The 22,540-nt window shown below is 39.4% G+C and overlaps 4 protein-coding genes across 4 annotated transcripts; 3 read left to right on the top strand and 1 right to left on the bottom strand.

Moving 5' to 3' along the window:
- The first annotated feature begins 453 nt into the window (after window positions 1-453).
- LOC110050723 (uncharacterized) lies at window positions 454-6,902 on the top strand. Its single transcript, XM_020756640.2, has 2 exons — window positions 454-708; window positions 903-6,902. The coding sequence occupies exon 2, from the start codon at window positions 904-906 to the stop codon at window positions 2,335-2,337; it is 1,434 nt and encodes a 477-aa protein (XP_020612299.2). The 5' UTR covers window positions 454-708; window position 903; the 3' UTR covers window positions 2,338-6,902.
- Window positions 6,903-9,494: 2,592 nt separating this feature from the next.
- LOC110050724 (uncharacterized) lies at window positions 9,495-11,718 on the top strand. Its single transcript, XM_089275532.1, has 2 exons — window positions 9,495-10,236; window positions 10,532-11,718. Exons 1-2 carry the CDS (start codon window positions 9,601-9,603, stop codon window positions 10,640-10,642), a joined length of 747 nt encoding a protein of 248 aa, XP_089131658.1. The 5' UTR covers window positions 9,495-9,600; the 3' UTR covers window positions 10,643-11,718.
- A 1,923-nt stretch (window positions 11,719-13,641) lies between these two features.
- LOC149102100 (arylsulfatase I-like) lies at window positions 13,642-14,757 on the bottom strand. Its single transcript, XM_089275531.1, has 2 exons — window positions 14,472-14,757; window positions 13,642-13,985 (listed from the first exon to the last, which is right to left on the bottom strand). Exons 1-2 carry the CDS (start codon window positions 14,740-14,742, stop codon window positions 13,657-13,659), a joined length of 600 nt encoding a protein of 199 aa, XP_089131657.1. The 5' UTR covers window positions 14,743-14,757; the 3' UTR covers window positions 13,642-13,656.
- Window positions 14,758-19,985: 5,228 nt separating this feature from the next.
- Window positions 19,986-22,540, top strand: LOC110050786 (uncharacterized). Its single transcript, XM_020756751.2, has 4 exons — window positions 19,986-20,153; window positions 20,321-20,457; window positions 20,892-21,143; window positions 22,074-22,540. The coding sequence occupies exons 2-4, from the start codon at window positions 20,403-20,405 to the stop codon at window positions 22,280-22,282; spliced, it is 516 nt and encodes a 171-aa protein (XP_020612410.1). The 5' UTR covers window positions 19,986-20,153; window positions 20,321-20,402; the 3' UTR covers window positions 22,283-22,540.

The raw sequence follows: 22,540 nt of genomic DNA, 5'->3' as shown, positions 1-22,540 counted from the left end.
TATACAAAACCTTCCAATTTTTGCAATATTCAAATCGTCATTAAACCTCAAGCTTACATAGAATTGGTTTGGAAATTGTTGTTCTCGCCATTTAAAACATGCATTTTCCAGGTCTGAAATTCATTTGGTTAAAAGTTGAGAAATGATCGGTCTCGTGACCAACTGTTGCAAAAGGCTTATTGAACTTACATGAAAGTGAAGTCACCTTCATGAACTCTCAACTACAAAATTAACAAGCCTGTAGAACTTGTGCGAAATAGTTTTATGGCCGCAGAAAATAGCTACAGCCTTTCTCCCGACAATAGCTGAGGCTCGATGAACGAGGCTCCCATGTAAAAGTGACCGAGTACGCAGACGTCGTTATGCCTAGCGCTCGTCACGCAATCTTTCCTCCCCAACAAACGTTTGTTTGGCTCTGGTACATGGTTTGGCCACTCGTTGGAGAGGAAAGATTGCGTGACGAGCCATAAGAACGTCTGCCGATCTATTGTAGGCACCGCAGTATTTAAGACTTCCCAAAGTACTTTTGAAAAAGTTCTACTCCTTTCCCGTTGCCATGGGCAACACTCGTGCCAGGGGAGAGAAAGTTGAGCATGGAGCGCTTAGTAACCAGGTCTTGTCATTGATCCGTTCACCACGTGAAGTTTTGTGTTAAATCGACGCTTGATGCATTGTAGGCTGTTGATAGATTTTGTGTGAAGAACGCAGGTTTGTGATTCCTGGAGATTTTTCCGGAGCTAGAATTGTCTTAACACAGTATTAGTGTAATTTGTTGACAGCAACAGTAGCAAATAGTAAATTATTCGGAAAAAAATCAACCGACTGTTTAGCTGTCATTTTTCCGCTCAAAAAGTCTTTGATGTGAAATTAAATTATATTATCTTTCGTTATATACCTTTCAGGATGAGTAGCTCAGAAGAACTTTTTCAGTATGAGGACAAATCAGGCAACTCGTTTAAACCTTTAAGCCAGAAAGCAGAAGACGTCGACGATAATTGTTCAGTCATTCCAAGAGACATGTACGGTTTGTATGGTGTGCATGTGAGTAATCTTCCAGAAGACATCTCAGAGAAGGAGCTGAACAGAACGTTCTCTGTTGTTGGTAAGGTTGCCGTATGTAAACTTATGGAGTCAAGACCACGTCGTACTAGTCATGTGGACTCTCATTCATTAGCTTATGCATTTGTTAAGTTTGCATCGTCTAAAGAAGCCCACACTGCACTGTCACAGTTTAATGGCTACACGCTCAATGGAAGCATCTTGGCAGTGAGGCCTGCTTATATGTCAGAAAGGATTAGAAGACGTCCTTCTCCAAACGTGAAACATCATGATGGTGATAAATCATCGGAGGAAGGCAGCAAGAAGAGCAATGAAAACAAAAAAGAAGGGAGTCAAAGAGTAACTTATGTCATGAGCTCATCTGACTGTCGTCTCAAGGATGGCAGACTGCATAATAGTGATGTTATGTTATTTAATGGCACTTCTGTCAAATCATCACCTCCTAAGAAGGTTAATGAAAACCGAGCGCTCGCACCTCGATTTCGCAAAGATTCTTCCCTCAAGTCTTTGGAATCGAAAGCCTCCCATGATTCTCACTCCTTTCACGGTGTACCTTCTACAAGCAGATCAGAGCTACCCCCTGCGCCGATTGTTTCAAGACAAAACACAACAGTTCATCAAAATGCTGTTTCTGATTTTCAAACTTCTCCTGATAATTTTCCCAATAACACTGATGCTTCTATTAGTGCAAGTACCTCTGCCTTTAGGCCATACCAAGGAAAATCAGGAACATCAAACCAGGCAGCTGGAATGCAAAAACCCGTGTCTATGGAAAATGGTATGGCTACAGTAGCCTCCACTTTTTCACATATTAGACTGTCTCCTCTAAATCACTCAGTTATGGAAAACAAGAATGCTCCAACTTGGAATCACTCTGAAGAAAGTGATGTTCATTCATGGAGACAGGATGGAGTACAAGGTTCATCCTCTTTGAGTCCACCAGGAGGCACAACAGTCCTGTCATGGTCCAACGGCAGAGACAAGCCTATCGTCAGTCCTGACAGAACCAAAAGTATGGAACAATGGAATTTCCAGCCAAGGCCTAGTGTGTCCTTGTGGAGCACAGCAGATGTGGTTCAGTTTTTTTACAACAGTGACTGTGCTGAGTATGCAGGATTCTTTCAAGAGCAGGAGATTGACGGCAGGGCACTGATGTTATTAAACAGAGACACACTGTTGCATTTCATGAAGGTTGGCCCTGCACTTAAGGTGCTTCAGTTAATAGATGAGCTTCGAGCTTATGGTCCACCCCCTGTCACTCACTCAGGTAATTGGTGAAAGACTTTGAAGCCTTTGCACAGCTTCATCTCTCATGTAGTTACCACTGAAAAGGTAATGATCAGTTGTTAATTCTAATTAGACTACAAACCTGAGGTATCTACAGTATTATCAGATAGGATGAGGGTCATACACTAACCATATTCAACAAGGGTCTGGTTGTTTTATAGTGCAAGCAAGCTTGTATTCTTTTCATCTGAACTCTTGATTGATGTGAAGGAAATGAGACAAAAATGTTGTAAAAGAAGTGATGTGCTAGATTAAGACTGTATACACAGTCAATCATTCCTGATGCATATTGCCTATAGGTGTATATGTATTTTACCAATCAAATGACAAGTTTGTTAAGCTTAAGGGTGATGATCTTAAGTTAACTACATGTTAGGGCTTACAGCCTGTATCCAGGATTTGCCTTTGTCTACTACATGTTTAAGTGCTGGCTTTTTTCTCTAGTTACTCATTTTCATTTTCCCACTTATTCCAAATGCCTGTGTCAGCCTGTTTGTTGTCTTATTACCCAGATTCATATTGCTTTTGTCATTTGATACCAAGCTTGAGTCAAGTTACCAATAATCTAACTTATTATACATCAAACTTACTATCTCTTTTCTGCTTGGCCAAAAGCGTACAGTGAATTTTTGAAATCAGTGCCTGTCACGTCATCTCTGCAGATTATACAATAATTATGTCAAGGACGCTCTAGGTCACGGGTAATCATGTCAAGTTTGTGCACTTTGTGTTGCTTGCCATCAGTGAAGAAGCAAAAAAAAACGTGACTTCCATTTTTTTATTTTCATTATTAGATTCAGTTTTTGTGATATCCAGAATAATCAAGGTCTCTGTAAGGGTTATCAGCCTCAGCCTTCGGCGTCAGCTGATAACCCCTACCTCGACCTTTATTATTCTGGATATCACAAAAACCTCATCCAATAATTATTGTTTATTATCATCTTTATCCCCAAAATCTAACTTGCCATTTTTGTGTGCATATTTTGGGGAGCTGAGAAAAGAACAAAAAACTGCCAATAATTCACTTCCAGTACCTGGCTTCCCACAGTTGTTTTTTTTGTTGTTATGTGACCCTGGTATGGTGGTGGATAATGAGTATCTTACCAGTTCTTTAAATTTTTTCATTGGGAAGGCTGATATCTTCTTGCATAATATTTCAAACCATTCAAACTATTGTAATGTCACTTAATATTTCTTTAGTGGCCAGTAAACTGTCTGTCTTGTAAGTGACAGTATTTTGTGGCTGAAGCCCAAAATGTTACCAGGCCTTTTTGAGAGTGGAGAGTTGCAAATAAGGAAGTTACATTATTATATTTGTAAACTACCACTTGGGGTTTACCCCATCTTTTGAGCAGTTTACTAAGAAGCTTTCATAGTCCTCAACCAGGAATAGTTTTAAATGGTGTACTTGGAACTGGTACAAATGATCTCTTTTGTTGAACTAGAGAGAACTTAATGTTAGTCCTCATAAAATGCTTTTTGCAGCAAAAATACTGTTAGACATGATTACCGTACCTTTTAATAATGTGACAAGCTTGTGATCACATGTTCAGTTTTTTTTTACAAGAATAATGCCTATTGCATTATTTTGGTGTGTTGCTTTACTCTTTCAGGGGTTTGAAGTTTGCTTTTAGTATCCCTTGAAACATCTTTGGGCAATTTTTAGGGTCAATATATTTCATTGTCTGTGGATCAGGCAGGGTTGGCTTATGAAGGAAGCATTAATGAGGAATTGGGTCACTGAAAACCCCATATACATGTATTTCTTCTAAGGCTCTTACAAATTGAAATCCAAAGATTGGCTGTTCATTGCTGGTTAGTTAAAATATAACTGTCTAAGAATATTTGTCACAGGGAACCCACTGGCATTTCTGTGTCCTTTCCTGTTGTTGCGTCTGGCAGGATGAGGCTGAGTTCTTCATAAGGGAATCCCCTTCATATTTTTATCATTACTTTATACCCTTAAGCTATACGTAGTCTTGTTTATAGTATAAGGGAAAATAACCACAGCATTGTTCAGGTTATATTCATAAACGTCTTTAAATTCAAGCTTTTATGTCAGCTTTGTGGCACAACTCTCAGAATTCTATCCGTAACCTTTTGGTATATTTTGCAAATTTTGTCTTGGGGATAGTCTTGTTTTTAGTCCAGATATTACTTCCCAAGGTTATCAGGTTTGTAATTATCCTGTCATCCCTACAAAAGTTTGTTAGAGATTGCTCACTCCTTGGCATGATTGAAAGGGTTAAGATAATATATATGTAGAAGGTATTCATTTAATGCCTTCTTAGACCTATGATTGAAAAATTATCAAATCTACCAAATTAAGATAGATATTAAATGACAGGGTCCAGCAGCCCCTGTTTGTTGTACTCCCCTCTCTCCCACTTCAAATACCCCACCCTCCAAACTTCAGGGTTTCAATATAAATAACTTGGAACTAATTTTATGACTGAAGTCTCACTAGTGGAGACATTTTTTTTGTACTCTTCTCATCATAGTCATCATTGTCATCATCAATCCTCATCATGTGTGTCCGCACATAAGGCCTCTGTGCCTCCTTAGAATTCTCATTTCCTGGCTTTTCCCCTCAAACCTTCCATAGCCCTCCCAAGGCTTTTTTTACTGCATGGCTCCTGCCCCCTCCCTGCCCCTTAACTATAAATAACGTTCTTGCTTTGAGATTTAATGAGTTACTCTTCTAGAATATTTATTAAACTGTTTAAATTGTGATCTGCAGCTTTATGAAGGGCTTAATTTTTATGAGTTGCTTCTAATTGAACCTGTAGGCATGCTACAGTTAAAGAAATTGTCTTTTTCGTGTCAAATGCACATGAAGATTGTGCTTGTGTTTTTGTATTAAGGTAAAATGTTATGTGAAAATGATCATACACATTCTGTTGTATTCTAAGAAAAGATAACAAAAAGGTGACGAATGGTTAGGAATATATGTGTATTCAGAATAATTTGGAGTGTTAATATTCCTTGACAAGTTCTGTTATGTTTAAAATTAAGCAGTTCCAATATGCTTAGGAAGGAATATATTTGTACTCAGAATTAGCGTGTTGATATTCCTTCACAAGTTCTGTTATGTTTAAAATTTTTATTGAACATTCCATTATACTTAAAGAATATTTGTTCTATAATTGTAATAACTGCAATGAATTACCATTGTTGACTCCTTGTTAGTAAATGGTGATATCTTAGGTCTAGGTCACACTAGCGACAAAACGACATTATGACATAACAACATAATCACTTATGTAGGTAATGTGAAGATCAACATAAAGACATGAGGGAACAGTCAGTTTTTTCCTTATGTCACGTTGATACTGTTATTTTGCTATTATGTCAAGATATTCACACTGCAAACATAACGACATAATGTCCTTCCTATGTCATTATGTTTCTGTCATTATGTTGTTATGTTGCAGGTGTGAACTAGGCCTTAGGCCTACAAAGGGCAATTTACATGTATTTGAAGATTAAGCAGTAATGAGATATCACATTCTTGATTGACAGCCCAGTTGAGTGGTTTAATTCTACCTGGATGCCTAGAGTCATCCTTATTATTAATTGTTAAGTAGCTGTATCAAAGCTGTCACCTTGGGCAAATGCGTTGATATCTGCAATCTGCATTTTGTTAATACGTGACTGATCAGTAATAAATTATAGGAGAGGCTGAATTATGTGAGACTCCATTTTAGCTCTGATCATTGCCTCAAAAGGTATTGGCCTAAACTTTATGTCCTCTAGACCATACTTTTTTCATGAGGCTTATGTTTTAAATCACTAGCAGAATCTTGCTATGATTCCATAATGAAGAAAGGGCCATTTTCCATAGAGATTGTTGCTTTTACTGTAATGGTCAGTGGCCACAATATAGCTTATATCTTGACATATGCCTTTAACATGAATATTTTTATAGTGCATGTAATTACTCAGCCTGCTTTCTGACTGGTCAATCAGCATCGTCAGCCCTTCGGCTGTCTATGACTACGTCAATGATTCTTCCAAACGGGGAACTTGTTCTCTGGGCTTATTGAGCCTTTTCTGTGGCGTTCTTATTGGACTACTCTAAGGTACATTTTGAAACATTTTGTAGATCAAATCCTAGAGGAGCTATGGTCTTTTTTTTGTAGATTTCCTAGACATGTTAACAGTAGTGAAACGTGAAACGTGTTTGCGCCAAATGTTTTAGATTTTTTTGTGGTTTAATGTTGGTATTCAGGTGGAAAATTTGCACAAATCCCATTCACCATAAAAACTGGATTTCATGTTTCTCCTCCGGGGTTTGATCTGCTAATTCTAAGAATTTGCCATTTTACGAGATCGTACTTTTTAAAGTATCAGTAAATGCGTTTGTACATTTCGAAAGGCATTACTCTTACCTTTTCTTGAATTGAAGCCTTTGGTTTAATGTTGCCTTGATGTTTTTGAAGAAAACTATCTGATTCATTTGATCTCGATGATTAGCGTAGTTTTATCAATAACAAATAAGTTTATTTATGAATAATATATTTTTGCAATTAAAATATATATTTACGTGTTTGTAAGTTTGGACATGAATTTTGTAATAGACAATGTACTGAAAGTCGTAAGGGCTGATGGCTCGAGGTATCTCTGCTCCAGCATGGACGTGCAAATGAGAAACCGGAGAAGGAAAAAGGAAGGTTTTGCGTGAAAACAGGAGTGTATCGTCGAGGGGAAAGTCGAATTTTCACACGGTCACCCTTTTCTGGTCCACAGAGCCTCCGTCTTTTGGTCACGTGGCCGGCGAAGACGAGTAGCACTGGGGAGGAGAGTGCCTCATCCCAGAGTATCTCATGACGCATGCGCTTGGTATGAAGCTAAATTGTACCATATGGCGTAGCCAAAACCCTTTTTCTTAGCAGTGACAGAATTTATTAACGCGATTTGTGCGATTCTCCTGGTTTAGTTATTTACACTGTTTTAAGGGTAACTTGTCAAAGATTTAAAGATCAATGTAGCAGAGCGATGTTTGCTTTGCTTTACTTTGGGCAAAAAATAAACTTAACTTTCCGATAGCGAAACATGCTTAGTAGCTTTGGAAGAGATCTGGTGACGATAGCTTCGGAGGATCATTTTGCTTCTGTTAATTTTAAGCTGTTCACGCTGGTGAAATGAGAACAAGAAAAGGAAAAACTAACTTTTATTGGGCTTGCCCTTATCTCACTCTAGTTCAGTCTCGAATTTCCTCATGATTATGCTCAAACTGTTTTAGGAGTACTCAATTAAAGATTATAGCTTATCTTGTGATAACCGCATAAGCGTAAACGAGGTCCGGGTGTGTCAAGACCCATGCTTGGGTGTGGAGGTTTTGCTGTCGACTGATGACCTGCTAAAGACCGGAAAACGTATTCCATCTCGGATTGCCGAGTACTGCATAAACCAGTAACGGTAGCAATGGTACAACCATATGCAATTTAGAACAGCATAAATGACCTGTTCAGGGCAGCCAAAAAACGTATCCTGTCCAGTGGCACATTATGATAGTTCCCCCCCCCCCCCCCCCTCGGGGAACGAAAAGGCTAACTTTCCTCATAAAGTCTTTATAACACTGTCAGATCACTCGATTAGCAAGAAAGTAAGAACTCTATTTAAGTGTCAATGTATTTAGCCCGTGTGGGCTAATTGGGGACACTGCATTAACTCTGCCTAAAAATTTTCATTAATAGTATTATAAGATTCTCGTAAAAAATTAAAATTGAAATATTGGCAAAAGGAAATAAAAAGAGTATATGTTGTCCTGAGAAACGCCTTAATTATAATGTTATATTAATTAAAATTTAACATTCTAAAATTCCATATATTATTAATGTACATTCCAAAAATTCGTCCTTCTTAATGGTGGGCGAGGCCTCTTATTTCGGGCGAAAAAAACTTACTGGCCGCACAGGTTGCAGCAATTGCCGTTGTTACTTAGATAACCCGAAAGCATACTATAACAAACTATAACAACAATAGCAAACTATAACAACAACAATTGTAAATCAGTTTAAGCTTCCCTATCACATGAAGTTGACAAAGATTCCTTGTGATTTGGAAAGGTGTTTGAAGACGTTTTACAAAACGATATGATGAATTCTAATCAACAATGATTTAGATAAACATATACAGGCAAAAACTAACGATAGATAAATCCGACGTTTCGGCGACATCTTGGCGCCATTGTCAAGGGAAACTAATTAAATATGCGATTTCAAGAGTAACTAAGAGTTCAGAGTTTCTAATTTGCATAAGTTAGACAAAGACTTTAGCGCGAACTGAGTCTGATTGTACATTTAAACACGGTCGTAATTGTTTAATGTGTAACATCTCATTAATGAGACAATCAAACTTGTTGTGGCATTTTTTCAATTACGACCGTGTTTAAATGTACAATCAGACTCAGTTCGCGCTAAAGTCTTTGTCTAACTTATGCAAATTAGAAACTCTGAACTCTTAGTTACTCTTGAAATCGCATATTTAATTAGTTTCCCTTGACAATGGCGCCAAGATGTCGCCGAAACGTCGGATTTATCTATCGTTAGTTTTTGCCTGTATATGATATGATGAATGTTGGGTATTTGAAAATGCATTTAAACGAAACTTAAAGACAAAAGGAAAGCAGACAATGAATCGGGTAATTTCTTTTTCTTTTTATTCCTGGCTAAGTGAAATCACGAAGTTTTGCACTTCTTGCATCCGAAATTGCTCCAGCAACCTCGGATGCCTAAATAGCTGAAATAGTACAGCAAACTCTTTTACAGTCGAACTTCTGTTAAGCGGCCAGTTCTCGAAGTCCCGAAATCATTGTCAGTGAAATACTGCAGACGAAACCCCTATTAGCCGACCACCTCTATAAAGCAGCAGCAGCGACATTTTGGTCGTCCCGATGAGGGCAAGTTCCCTTATTGTCCTTACCCCTATTTAACGGCCACCCAAAATAATAAGACACACGTAGTTTAACTTCGTTTTGGAAAAGGAGACGATAGGTAAGAAGCCTAAATAGGAAGGGGCGCCTGATAAAGTTATTCAAACACATGTTTATTGTGATTGTCTTGACGTTGATTGCAAGTCACCAGCCTCCACCCAGTTCCAGGTTCCCCGAGGGGACCGTGCCGACGGTGGGCTCTCAACGGGCGGGATCTGGTACTAAGATATCCTGAATCCAAGATGGCGACATGATGAAGAGATTCCGGAAAAACGGAGTGGTCGTTTACAGTCTGTTGTAACTAAAGTCGAGAGTCAATGGCCTTCCATGCGGCCTCTGTGCCAAGACCAGTTGGATTACTGCTTATTGACCTACAACGAGCGTTTGTGGACGGAATATGGCGGGCTTATTTACCAGACGAAGAGGTTGAACCGATCAAGAGCAGTTTTCAAAATTGTGCGAAGCTTCTACGCTCTGGATTAAACAATGTGCCAACGCTGATGACTCGTTGCCCATTTGGAGGCAGCGACTTTGAACTTCACGACAGTGTAGCTTCTGTAGTCGATAAAAATCAGCGATATGTTATTAAACCCAACACATCTGCCATGGACGCCAAGGGTTTCAGAGAATGGGTTGAGCAGGAATTGCTCAAACAGGGAACCAATACTTTAGTGATGGGTGGCTGCACAACTACAAGCTGTGTGCGAGTCAGTGCTATGCGAACTCAGACGGCTTTTGCTAGTAAAGGTCTGCAAGTTATAGTAGATCTAAGTTTGTGTGGAGCTAGAAAACGTAATTACGTTCCAAGGTGCCCCAGTTGTCTACAGTTGTACATGGATTTTGGTGATGTTGAACCGTCACGCAATCCGCATTGCGCTTGTGGTGGTGCTGATGTTGAAATGATTTCGCCTGTTGAAAAAGCAGTGCAGTGCATGCGAGACAAAGGGGTTGAGGTGATGGAAACTTTTGATTGGAAACCATACACTCTACAATGACATTGATCGCAAAATATTTTGATACCAGAAAATGGAAACCTGGTCAAATCTTGTCTAAATGATGGTTACCTATCAAAATTACACTTTGTACATTTCCATTTTAACACAATATTGCTTTCAATCTCCAAATGTTTCAGTGTTTGAAGCCTAAAAATTTCCATTTGCACTAGTTTCGTAGCCAACACAAATTATTTATAAATAACTTAGTACAATACGACAGTCATCAAAATGACAATTAACCTGTTTTTTGTAGTTATCACTGAAGGATATTGCCAGAGGTTTGGAGAGAGCTGGTGTAGCCGTTGTTGTCGGTAAAGATAGGAAGATTCCTCCTTGTACACCTTGTCTTAAATTTCCTGTTTGAAATACCATCGTATATTACTTCGTATCTTTAAGGCTTAAGGGCCCATTAACCGATCTTTTTGAGCCGTTGCTAAGGAAAATTTATTCTCATATAACCTCATTATTTTTAGTTAGTTCAGATTTATTTCATGTGTTTTAACTTTTTCATGATCAGTAACACTAGTGATGACTTCATCAGGCCACGCCCATGGTCATGTGACTAATACAGAAAAAATGTAAAGGCTCCCAGGCAAATTACCTTATCGGGATTAATGGGCCCTTAAGAATATAAACGTTTTCCCATACAAATCCTTATATTTCTACTTTTGCATGACCTGAGTGCTACTGTATGTAAAGAGGACTCGCCAGGCGACAGATCTGCAATACCCTGGTCCCAGAGGTTTTGCTTAATTTTTCTCCGCATGAGAGAGCTGCTAGAGAGCCGCAAAGCAGTGAAAACACGAGTCGCGAAAAGAAAAATCAAGTAAAACCTCTGGGACCAGGGTAGATCTGCAAGCGCGTTGTTCACAGATTTGAATACTTGCGTGACCGTGCTTTAACCGCTTCCATATCTCATCTCTGATCTATGTCAATAGCCCTCGAGCGTTGAAAAAACCTGTCAAAATTGACCAATCGGAGGGTATACCACGACTTGTTAAGTTTGCCCCTGGCGTTCGTTCTCTCCTCGCACTAAGCCTCTTTCTCTCCTTTATTTCGCTTTGCCGTTTTTTCGCACAACGCCCTAAACAACTGAGCGTCTGGAAGAAGCTAAATGTTTTGTCGCTGTTTAACGTAACTCTTGACTAGCATAAAGCATTATGTAACACGATACAGGATGCATGGCGTTCAGTGCTCGTCACGTAAAGGTAGCGTGACGACACACGCTAAGCAACGACCCCGAAGATCGAAGACAACAGAAGTAAAAAACCGAAGAAAGCCGCTTAGGATTCAACCATAACAGCCTTTATACGTGTTTACTTCAGACAAGCTTATTATTCCTTCCCCCACCTCGCTTTCCACGAGTACATTTGTAAGTTTTGTAACAATCTAGTTGCAGCTAAAGCTTTATTTGACCCGTTAACGATACCACTTTAAAAAGAGACTGTTACATTATAGTCTTTCAAAGTATTGAAACTGATTTCCTTCCTATTCCACTTACATGAAGGTTTGTATTGTCTTTTACGTTTTTAGCCGGTAACCCTAAAAGATACCCTGACAGCTAAGAAGTCTAAAATATTTGGAGTCTCGTCCTGTGCACCCAAGTAAAACCAACATTCGTGATTTGCAGCCCTAAACAAGACGACGAACATTCTCGGTCTCTCTTTCATATGCAGGCTTGAGTCCACCACCCGGGATTTTAGAGCTTGTCAAATTTCTCAAAATAATATCAACAAGCCCAGAAACCAAGCAAGTTGTCCCCTTCTCCCACTTTCAGTTACAAGTATTTTTTTCCCTTTTAGCTGAAAAAAGAAAAAAAAAAACGCAGACAAAAAAAACCACAACCTTTTCCAACATTGATTCGAGGAGATGGGGGATACGTCATCCAGCTTACTCTGGGATTCTCTTACAGAGATATTCGGAGAATTTTCCAGCGCCTAAGATATTACCCGATTGTCATAGCGTCACGGTATCAGAACTCGATTTCGCGTCAGTGACGTACATTTTGTTTCTGGAAATTGGAGGGAATACTTGTATTTTAATCTAGAATAAGTTTATATATTTTTTCTTATTTAGTCTTTAATGAATTGTAAAGCGCTATTGATCGGCATATGTAAACAGCGCTATAAAAATTGTTAAATTATCAAATTATAAATTATCAGAATAAGGCTTGGTAGTGATATCCGTGGACTATAACTCGTCACTGCCTGTAGTAAGGCGTGTTTAAAGGATTGTCAGTTTGCGACGTGGCAGGTCTCTGTGGTGTTTCACGGAGTATTGTTAAGTTGCATGTGGTTTATTTTTTGTAGTGATCGTCAGCTGCACCTTCAAGACAGTACACAACTCCCTCCCTTTTTGCCCAAGCCTTTGTTACAGCGAGTGGTGTGGCATTCTTTAAATTTCTCTTTTAGACAATCCCAGACAAAATGTTTGGACAGCAAGCAAGTTGTTGCCTTCTCCCCTCTGACAATGTTGATAATTAGGTACTTATTTTTTTCTTAGTTGAAAAGACATTTTGCAAGATTGGTCGCCCGATCCGTGTGAGTGTCCCAGCTATTTTGTCTGGGATTGTAGCTGATGCGAGCCTCCGCGTTGGAGTCCAGTAATGTTGTACCCAAGCCAGAAACGCTAATGAAATTTAACGTTAATCAAAGTCAAAAGTAGAGAACAATAAAGTAAGCAGAAAACCTCGCTGGAGGGTTACAAAACTGGCTTTGGGTTTCAGTTTTCAGTCTCTCCAAGGGCCCCATATTCCATTTTTCTTAGCAGTCTCCAACGCCTCAGGATCAGGCCCTTGGTAAAGCGGCGGCACTGAAGACTTCATGTAATCCTTCACTCTCGTCTGCATCTTCTTAACAACATCCGGGAGTGTTTTACTCAGATCTGTGCGTTCTTCTGGGTCAGCGATTATGTTGTAAAGCGCAACTTCCACAAAATCGCCCTACAACAAAAGACGACTTAGCCTGCGAACGCAGACGTATTTCCGGCTGTCACCTCCTCAGAGACTCCCTTGCTTCCACAATAGCGTGACACATTATTAATTAAGCAGCATTCGCGGCTAATGACATGCAATCGAAAAAGCTGTTAGCTTCATTTTCAACAGAACTGTGAAGCTAAACATTTCATGTGTTCGAGAGTTAACGTTGACAAGCCAAGCTGCTAATAAATAGCGATTTCTACACCGTTTATTAGGGTACCTCGATATCTCCTTGCTATGTCAGTCTGACATAAGAACTTGCAAGAAGCACTCAAATTATGATCGATTTGAATGTTACAAATTGCAAGTCCTTCACGAGTTACCAAACATTGTTTTAAATTAAGAAACAGACTACTAACCTTGATAGGAAATTGAAATTGGCAGAGATCCATCGGCTTCCGTTATATAAATAAAAAGGTGGAGAGAACACGCCTTACCACATCCGGAAACTCAAGCTCTGCATCCAAAGGAACTTCTCTTCCCGGTTTTCCACCAAGCTCGGGCGGCTTATACCACGTGTCATTAGGCACATTCATCAATAGCTTCATTTCGCCCATCCTGAGAGCGATCCCGGTATAACCACCCAAGATATCAGACGCTGGTGAAACAGCGCCAGATAGATCAATGTTATGTAATATTTCAGCGCGCGCAGAAGGTTTCCCGAGCGAAATCGTGTCCCACACATCATGTCCATCTAGCGGAATAGGACTTTTATCTATGCTTGTCACCCCTATAGAGGAAAAATATATTAGTCAGAAGACTCGTTCGTTCACGATGTGGTACTAAATACTCGTGAATCAAAACGATACCCGACCCTTAACATGTAATAATCTATATGTATTTGATTGGACAATAGAAGTCGGGAAGTGATATCGTATCAATTCCCCGCGGGAAATAATATCGTATCACTTCCCCGTTGGCGTGGAATTTATTCACGGCTTTATCACACTGATATATAAATATGTAATAAAGCCTTTTTGACACTTGAATCATTGAATCTCCCTACACCTGCGACGTCGCAGGTTTTCAATTGTTATTTCAGACTCCAGGGTAACAAGAAAGGATACTTTTTGCATTTTAGGTCGCACTTGTGGGAGATACCATCAGCACTCGAAGATAACATTCGTATCCACGCGTTGCCACGTAATATCCTCTATTTCTCCGTTGCTTTTATTCGGCATACAACTCATTGATTATTCCTTTAATTTGCTCTTACCAGCCAGTCCCAGAATGGTTGGGTACCAGTCCGTCGCGTGCAACAGTTCCTTACACGTGACTCCCTTCCTCGCCAGCAGATTGCTGTGCACAAATCCAACTCCTCTAACTCCTCCCTCCCATAATGTCGTTTTCTTTCCTCGAAGTGGCCAATTGTATCCGCCATAAAATGGAAGACCTCCGTTGTCCGTGCTGAATATCAAAATTGTGTCGTTCCATAACCTAAAAAGATGATGAAATAATATGGAGATATGTATGAATACATCGCTCATTTTCGCCCAGTATAATCATTTTGTCATCAGTGAGATTTCACATCAATACAGTGAAACGAAGAGATGCCTTAAAATTGTTTCTGAAACTGTTCCTTTTAATCTCCTAGCCTTCCGCCATCACTGTGGATAAACGAAACGATTGAATCACTTCCTGTTGCGCACTATCGCCCTTGAATGAACGTTTTAAGAGAGAGTCCACCTGAGAGGACCATGCAGGCAAGTCTACACTGCACACCACCGATACCCTTGAAACTTGGCACACTTGTAGAACATCACTAGTACATTAACCAAGTGCAACAGTTTGGTTCAACTGTCTATTGTTCACGAGATATGTCAATCAAACTATCAGACAATGAGAAGTGTTCAAATTTACGGTAAAAACATACATCAAGTTTGATCGCTTGTTGCAAGTTAGAAACAACGGGAAATGACATGATATTTCTACAAAGAGTAATTCTAACCTCTAACAATACAACAACCTAACGTTGACTAAACGTCTGCGGCTTATCTCACGAGGCTTGAAGCTAAATTTCAACTCCCCCTAGTCAAGTTATATCTAAACAGTAGGGTCTTGTTTGTAGAGATGCAGCGTTTTTCCAATCGAATTCGAAGCTATCTGAAGCTTGCCAAAGAAATGATCTTTCAGTTTAAAAAGCAAAAACTTTGTATAGTAAAGGACTCTGTGGGAAAAGCTCTCTTTGCTTGTTTGTGACAATACGCAAATAAGCTCGACAAGGCCGAGGAAGTAACGTCAGAATGGAGTGGAAATAATAATAGGTAAATAAAACGTTACTTAACGAGAAGCGAAACCTCTTTATAAAACATTTTGTAACTGCAATTTAGTTATTTTGGTAGCATTTAAGCTGCTGTTAGCTAGTTGGCATAGCTAATTGGAAGGAAAGCCGTAAACGCCATAAGTTGTCCTACAAACCTGCTGGGCGCACTCGCACCGAAGGGAGATGCTTTCGTAGAAGGCCGCATTATAACATTTGGAAATCACTGCTTTGAAGGTTGAATAACGTAGCTCGTTTGGCAACTAAGTTTCATTTTGTTGTATTTCCAACACCATAATAATTGTTATTGAGCCACTCGGCCAGCTGGCGGCTTCACATCCAAGCATTTTATACTTCACCGACTTCTTTTACTATCTAGTCGCGTGTTTTGTTCAAACAGTGAAAATAGTTTTTTTCCCCGCAACGAAATCTTATATTACTTATTTCTCTTCCATGCAATGAAAACCAGCAGAACATTTTTTGCGTTGTTGTAGCACCAGAAAGATTGATTGCGTGACAGAGTACGTCAATTGCGACATATTACAATTGAATTTTGTATCAAATTTAATTTCACCCCGATTCCGATCACGTTACGATCGCTATGACTTCTTTTCAATGCTCTTTTAGAGGGCATTCCAAGAAAGCGTGTGGTGTATCTGGTCGGTACAAACACCAGAGAGCACTTGTACCATTAAAGACCTGCTCAAAAGAAGTTTCTGATCATTTGAACGGCTGTTATAAAACCACATCCGCAGGTGTTGAAGCGGGATGAAACTTTGCCTATATGAAGTTCGTTTCTTTGACAAGGCGGGAGATTCTCTTACTATTTCACGATTCCCTTGTTAAACGGCACACGATAACGCGTTGTCGATGATAGTTGAAACTCACGCTCCCGTTTGACCGCAAAACTATCATCCACTATCTCAGACTATGAATAATGCCATCAATTGTCATTCGCTTTGAACTTGTTCAAATAGTTTTATTTAATTTGACCTCGCGAGAAAGTTTTTCGGTCAAATGTTTCCCCTCAAATCCGGATAGGCTCACGTTTTCGCGACATGACTAAGCAGAGCTGAAATTGTGGAAAACCTTGAAATTAGTAAAAGGATGAGCTTGTATCCGGGGGTACTCCATACAAAAAGCGCTTTCGGTACCTCTCAGGGTGTTCAGCCTCAAAACTGTCCACAGCGGGAACTTTCGCGGTACCTTTTAGGGTATTGAGCCGAAAAAAATATGTCAGGAGATACTTGACGATCAACCGATTTTTAATTTTGTCGCATCTACACCGGGAATTTACAACTCTTCAACAAAAGAGTGTACTTTCAGTATGGATAACGAGGCTTTAAAGTTAACCGCCAATTGCCTTTATTACTATTAAAAATTATGAAAGTATCAGTTGATTTGCTGTCTTAGAATTGGTATCTCTTAGTGGTGGAAAGAATTTTCAAGCCTCGACCACAAAACAGGATCTTGGTACCTCTTAATTTACGAGCACCCCCACCCCAAGCTCATATATTACTAAACATCACAGGGATAACAAGTCTAGAAACCGACCGATCCCAAGAACTAGAAAGCGCTGAATTCCCCGATCGGGTCTAGTATAGAAATGTAACAGACTGCCTCATTCCCATGCAAATAAAAGTTCGTGCTTGAAAAGTTTTGTTTGACTCCCTGGGCGCAACGCTATATCACACAGCAGCAGTATCGATTAACGCTCGATCAAGCTTGTGTGTCGACCTCTCGCGAAACTGGGTACTAGTCTCAAACAAAATGGCGCTGGATGGAAAAGTGCAGTAGCCCTTCGTTTAACGAGATAATTGCATCTTTAAGCCTTACGAATTGTTTTGGGCCATTGAAACTACCTGCCGATCAGATATGAAACTATATACATTGGCTCAGAGGTTTGTCCTTTTTCTGGATCAACTTGTCCGTGAGTGTAAACAGCCGATCGACGAGGTATGTGGCGAGCTTCCGAGTGGCTTGATTATCTGCCTTCCGCGTCGGAAGGCTGTTATATCGAAGGCACTTTATAACAACATAACTGATTAACATTAACAGCTATTGTAAAAGTTAAATGTTAACATGGATTGGAATCTGGTGCTCACTCAAGCGACCTATCCGTTATGCTATGACACTCGTATAGTAATTCTTTGTTTTTCTGCACCGACATAAGCACGTTTTTGTCCGTCAAAGTGTCATGAACGTTTTAAACTTTGCAGACTTTGTTTTGCTTGTATTTATTGACAGTTTCGCCGTTGTGTGTGAAATGCACAAAATGCTTGTGCTACCAAACCACTGAGTCATTTGAAATCTCAATGGTATCATTGCAATCTAATTACATGATATTAATTACACCAGCGTTTTGAGCTGGAAAGGTTCAATGCTTTAATAAATATTTTGGTCGAAAAATGGGTCAAAATATGGTCAATTTTTTTTTTACTAAAAACGCTCATGAAAACGTTGACCGCGAGATCTCTTAGACGTTAAAGAATTTTGTGACAATATTCTACCCACTGCATTATTATTATGTAACCCTAAAAAGAATCTGAACAAAATCTGAGAGGGTCGATGAAGACTCGCATTTTAATACTGCATGGTTTTCAGATGGATGCTCTCTTAAACAGTTAAGTTTCACCACTTGCTCATCAGGTTCACAGAGGTTTACAAAGGCCATCTTCAGAGACACCAAAGAGTAGCGCTCTTTACTGTGTCTCCATAGAAATTCGAGAGTACATGAAAAGCTCCTGTGTTTTTAACAAACTTGCTCTAGCGCTGAATGTTATTCTTAGCGCTTAAAGTCATTCTTTTTCCCTTATTCCTCGCATCTAAATTCAGATGGAAAGCCCTAATAGGTTTACTTTTTGGCTTGGTGTGTGCATTTCAGTTTTGCGGCTGAAGAAAAACGAAAGGTGACCGGGAAGTGACTGAGATGTTGTTTGAAAAGACGATAGTCTGATCATAATGAAATGTTTTCATGGCAGCTGAAAATACTGCCAGGAAAAATAGTCAAACTCATTGATAATTTTACTGATGCTGAAGGAAATATCGGCACACAAACACACAGAAAACAAACAAACAAGATTTAAATTTTGTAGTTGCACAATAAATACTATGATAAAGGGTGTGAGTTATTTGATCGGGAAGTGCTGCAGGAAGTTCGAGACAGAAGGAAACCAAGTCAGTAGTGTAAACCTGATACAAATCGATTATAGGTTTTATAGGTATGAGGAAATTCTGATTCTTTCAACTCAGGTGTAAGTCAGAGAGTTGATAAAAGGAATCCCGGCCTCGTGACTGGGCACGTCACTTCGCCTGTTTATTATCAAAATGAGCAAAAACGAGTATTGTCGACGTTCTCATAAAAAAAGCAAAGACGTTTTCCAATCACTATGTTTTTTCTCCAGTGCAAACAATTTTTCACAATTCTGGAATTGAGCAAACTAAGGTCTCTAATGACTTCCTATTAAGACAGCCTTTGTTCTACCCGCCTAGCGCCTGTCGCACCATAATCTATTCTGAAACATAAAAGATCCGCAGACGTCCCATTCCTAGACTACGAGTAGTCCCTTTTTCGCTTAGTCCGTTGTGCGTGGCCCGAAAGTAAACCGCGAGAAAAAAATGGCCGCGCGGACTCCTGGGAGCGAGACGCGCGCTCGTGGTTTATTTACGGTCACGCTCGACGGACTAAGCGAAAGAGGGACTTCTCGTAGTCTATCCCATTACTGACGGAAGAAGAAAATTACGACCTTTACGAGCGGACTAAACATTTCTTAAAAGCGAAAAACAAGGGAACTTTGATGTACTCCGATTTCTATGGAAACAAAGAGGTAAACAACTCGGCTACTCTTTGGCGTCTCTGAAGATGGCGGTTGTAAAACTTTGTGAATCTGATGAGCAAGTGGTGAAATTTAAATTTTGACTGTTTAAGTTTTGCCGTTGCGTTGCAAAGGAAAGTCACTGACAGTGGATCGACAATACTTCCTTCAGCTATGTTGTTAAAGGAAGAGTTGAAAATGGGTCTTGACCTTGTTAATCGTCAGCTCTATTAGGCCGTTCATTAATTAAACATAGGGGTGGGCTGGAGGAAAACTAAACAATATTCAAACAAAATTCCCTGCCCCCCATGGACTGTAATTTTTTTCAAGTCCCCCAAATTTTCTTTACATATATTTCCGAGCTCCCCCTCCCCTACCTTCACCTTTCCAACAACCTGGTTAACCAAGAAAAAACCGAATGTACCTTTTTAATATTAGTGGAGAATAACAGTTGAAACCCTACTGGCCACTCTACCAGACCGCGTTGTGACTGTTTTGTGACTGTTTTTGGGAGTCCCCCCCTCCTTGTTGAAAATTTTTTCGATACCCCCCCTAATTTTCCTCCGGGGGGCCCACTGACCCATAATTAATGAACGGTCTCTAAAATAGATCATGACATTGACGCGTAATGTTTTTTCAGATGTTATGATATACTTTAACATATCCTGGTTTGCTTCTGTGAACACGTGATCAGGAAGAGCTAATAATGGGTGAAACAAGGTCACAAACTAGTATATGTACAGGTGCTCGTACAGATAGATTTTTAAAGTCAAGGCTGCATTCAGGAGGAACAGAAACATCGTAAGAAGAAAACTTAAGTGCGGTGAGTCTAAAGGATCAGCTTAAAATGAAATTTGTCATTTTGACCATTTTGCTTGTTACTTAATTGAGGGCTTTTTGTACTGTGTCCCTTGTGTCTTTTATACTACAACCCATCTACGTTAACTGGGTATTTTCGTCCTTGTAAATTCTTTGTGTTCTGTCTTTTAGTTGCTGAATTCGCTTGGTCAGTTGGATATCAAGAGAGTTTAACCACTTGACAGTGAAAGTTACTGAAGAGAAAGGAACCAAGATGTTTCGTGCTGTGACCTTCATCGTAGTTTTTTGCTCATTATTCTTTGCCATCGGTAAGTTCAGTTGATGGAGAGCTCAGCCTTTTCACTTTTCTCACTAACTTCAGTTGAAACTAATATTTTTTACATCTACCTATCATTGGTAGTTCTTCTCTCAGTATTTTATTTTATTTTATTTGATACGTGTAGTGGAGCGCTTGGCCAGAATATACATATGAGGCCGCAAATTGCAAAAAATCCCAACATTGGCCATTTCTTTACATTGGACGACTCCCACAAGGCAAATAGTAAATCTTACATGTAGTGTATTTCTTTTCTCTATTATAATGTATTGATATTTTTAACCGTGTTATAAATAGAGCTTTCATTGACGGGGCCTAGGTGTTTTTTGTTTCTTGTTTCGTTAAGGGTTGACTCGTATTTATTCGTAATTGTTTTTGCGCCCAAACTAAGAATATTTATTGATATTTTTTCATTCACTTTTAAAGATGCCACTGCTGAAGAGTCCTTGGAGCTAAGGATATCTAATCGCGACTTTCGACCCTCGCACTCTCAGATGATTGAAATGTTAAAGGAAGCAGACCTTGAGAGTCATGGCTACGAAAAGCAAGTTACTTCAAGTTTAACACAAATGCCGGGGAGTGACGAGAAGAGTTACGAAAGAACTCACCTGTACTACAAGATTGTGAGCTGTTCGCAGTTGCAGGAGATTTACCAAGAAATACACCGTTTGCTGCCAGGTAAATAATTTAGCACAGAAATTTTTTTTACAAAGCTCATCGCAAGTTATAATTACTGAAGATGTTGTCTTGAGTAAATTCTACTGTATGTCTCTTGACTGCAGTTAGTTCCAACTGGCCATGCCGAGATTTATCTAGATTCAACAAATCTGTTTCCGGAAAGGGAAACGAACCTAGGCATTTGTTCTGACACACTTGCTGGCAAATAAACTTCCGTCACTGAATAGCAAAGATTTTGCTTTATTTCGCTTTAGTTTGCTTTTTTTCAAACCATACTGACAGGCCTAAATTGGTTTACACGCAATGAAGCAGTTGGTTTCATTTATCATTATGTACCTTTCGAAGTTTTTCTCCTAAAAAGCGACAACTCTACATCATGACTGCTTTCCCAAGTCAGAGCCTCTCGAAGAATTAAGAAGAGCATCTCTAATACCCAATAAGGAAAACTTACTTAAACTATTGAGCTGAAAAAAAGTCACGTACAAATTCCAGTTTGCCATCAAATATTATGGCGGAGCATAAAACTACCTGATTCCTCAGGTTTAAATTTGTTTTCCATTTTTTGCAGTATTTATATCCCAAACGCCATTGTTATTGTCAAACCTCTCTTCTTCCCAAGAGATCTAATGAATGAGGTTGTGTTAAGTTTTCTCTTCTCCAACTTCTTACCACTTGGGGAATTCCGGACTCCGGCTATGAAGTTTAGCTGATGCGCTGGTGTCATTAAATTTCGGCCAATTTCTGCTTTGCCTCTCCCTTGAAAAATGACCTAGTATCCCCACAAGATTTACTTGGCATTACTTTGACTGTCTCTTTGCGAACCTTTCAGTAAATAATCTAGGTAAATCAATCCGAATTGAAATAAACGTTACGTATGGTTATGTACGGTACTGAAGACGTCTTAATGGTGAATTTTTCAACCTGTTCCAGGTGCCTTTGAATCGGATATGGTCATGAAGTATGAAAAGGAAGTCAAATACAGTCATCTGGACAGCATGCAACTTTGTCGAGCAGGAGTGGAAGTTCATTTTAGGGATGACAGGTGCCATGAGAATGGAAAAATCTCTGAATGCCGTCAGAAACGCGGTTATGGAGATGTCGTCGTCTGCGAGGTAGTCAAGGGCGTAGTCGTTGTTTGAAACCTAACTGGCCAACAGCAGAACTTTAGCGGTATAATTCTTAAGTAGTTATCAATGAGTTCATCGTTTATAGTTTAAAGTTGTCTCAATAGTAAAACTCAGCTTCTCTTGGCACATAAAAAATGATAAAAAACTTTGATTCTTAGCTATAGAACGGTTGAAATCACGCGTTCAAGTAATCATTAAATTCGTCAGAAAAATATGTAAGGTGCACGTAACTGTTGTTAAATGTTTCAATAAAAGGATTCCAAAATGGAA

The sequence above is a fragment of the Orbicella faveolata genome, unplaced genomic scaffold, assembly GCF_042242905.1.
Source record: "Orbicella faveolata isolate gen_17 unplaced genomic scaffold, um_ofav_v1 contig_36, whole genome shotgun sequence".
Lineage (NCBI taxonomy): Eukaryota > Metazoa > Cnidaria > Anthozoa > Scleractinia > Merulinidae > Orbicella > Orbicella faveolata.
Note: the sequence above shows the minus strand (reverse complement) of the source record. Positions and strands in the feature narration are given on the sequence as shown.

What these genes read in the sequence shown, in the direction of transcription:
- LOC110050723 (XM_020756640.2), top strand. Translation starts at nt 904, where the DNA reads ATGAGTAGCTCAGAAGAACTTTTTCAGTATGAGGACAAATCAGGCAAC.
- LOC110050724 (XM_089275532.1), top strand. Translation starts at nt 9,601, where the DNA reads ATGGCCTTCCATGCGGCCTCTGTGCCAAGACCAGTTGGATTACTGCTT. An exon ending in TGCGAGACAAAGGGGTTGAG is followed by an intron (nt 10,237 to 10,531) that starts GTGATGGAAACT and finishes TGTTTTTTGTAG; the next exon opens with TTATCACTGAAGGATATTGC.
- LOC149102100 (XM_089275531.1), bottom strand. Translation starts at nt 14,742, where the DNA reads ATGAGCGATGTATTCATACATATCTCCATATTATTTCATCATCTTTTT. An exon ending in AACCATTCTGGGACTGGCTG is followed by an intron (nt 13,986 to 14,471) that starts GTAAGAGCAAAT and finishes TTTCCTCTATAG; the next exon opens with GGGTGACAAGCATAGATAAA.
- LOC110050786 (XM_020756751.2), top strand. Translation starts at nt 20,403, where the DNA reads ATGTTTCGTGCTGTGACCTTCATCGTAGTTTTTTGCTCATTATTCTTT. An exon ending in CTCATTATTCTTTGCCATCG is followed by an intron (nt 20,458 to 20,891) that starts GTAAGTTCAGTT and finishes TCACTTTTAAAG; the next exon opens with ATGCCACTGCTGAAGAGTCC. An exon ending in AATACACCGTTTGCTGCCAG is followed by an intron (nt 21,144 to 22,073) that starts GTAAATAATTTA and finishes AACCTGTTCCAG; the next exon opens with GTGCCTTTGAATCGGATATG.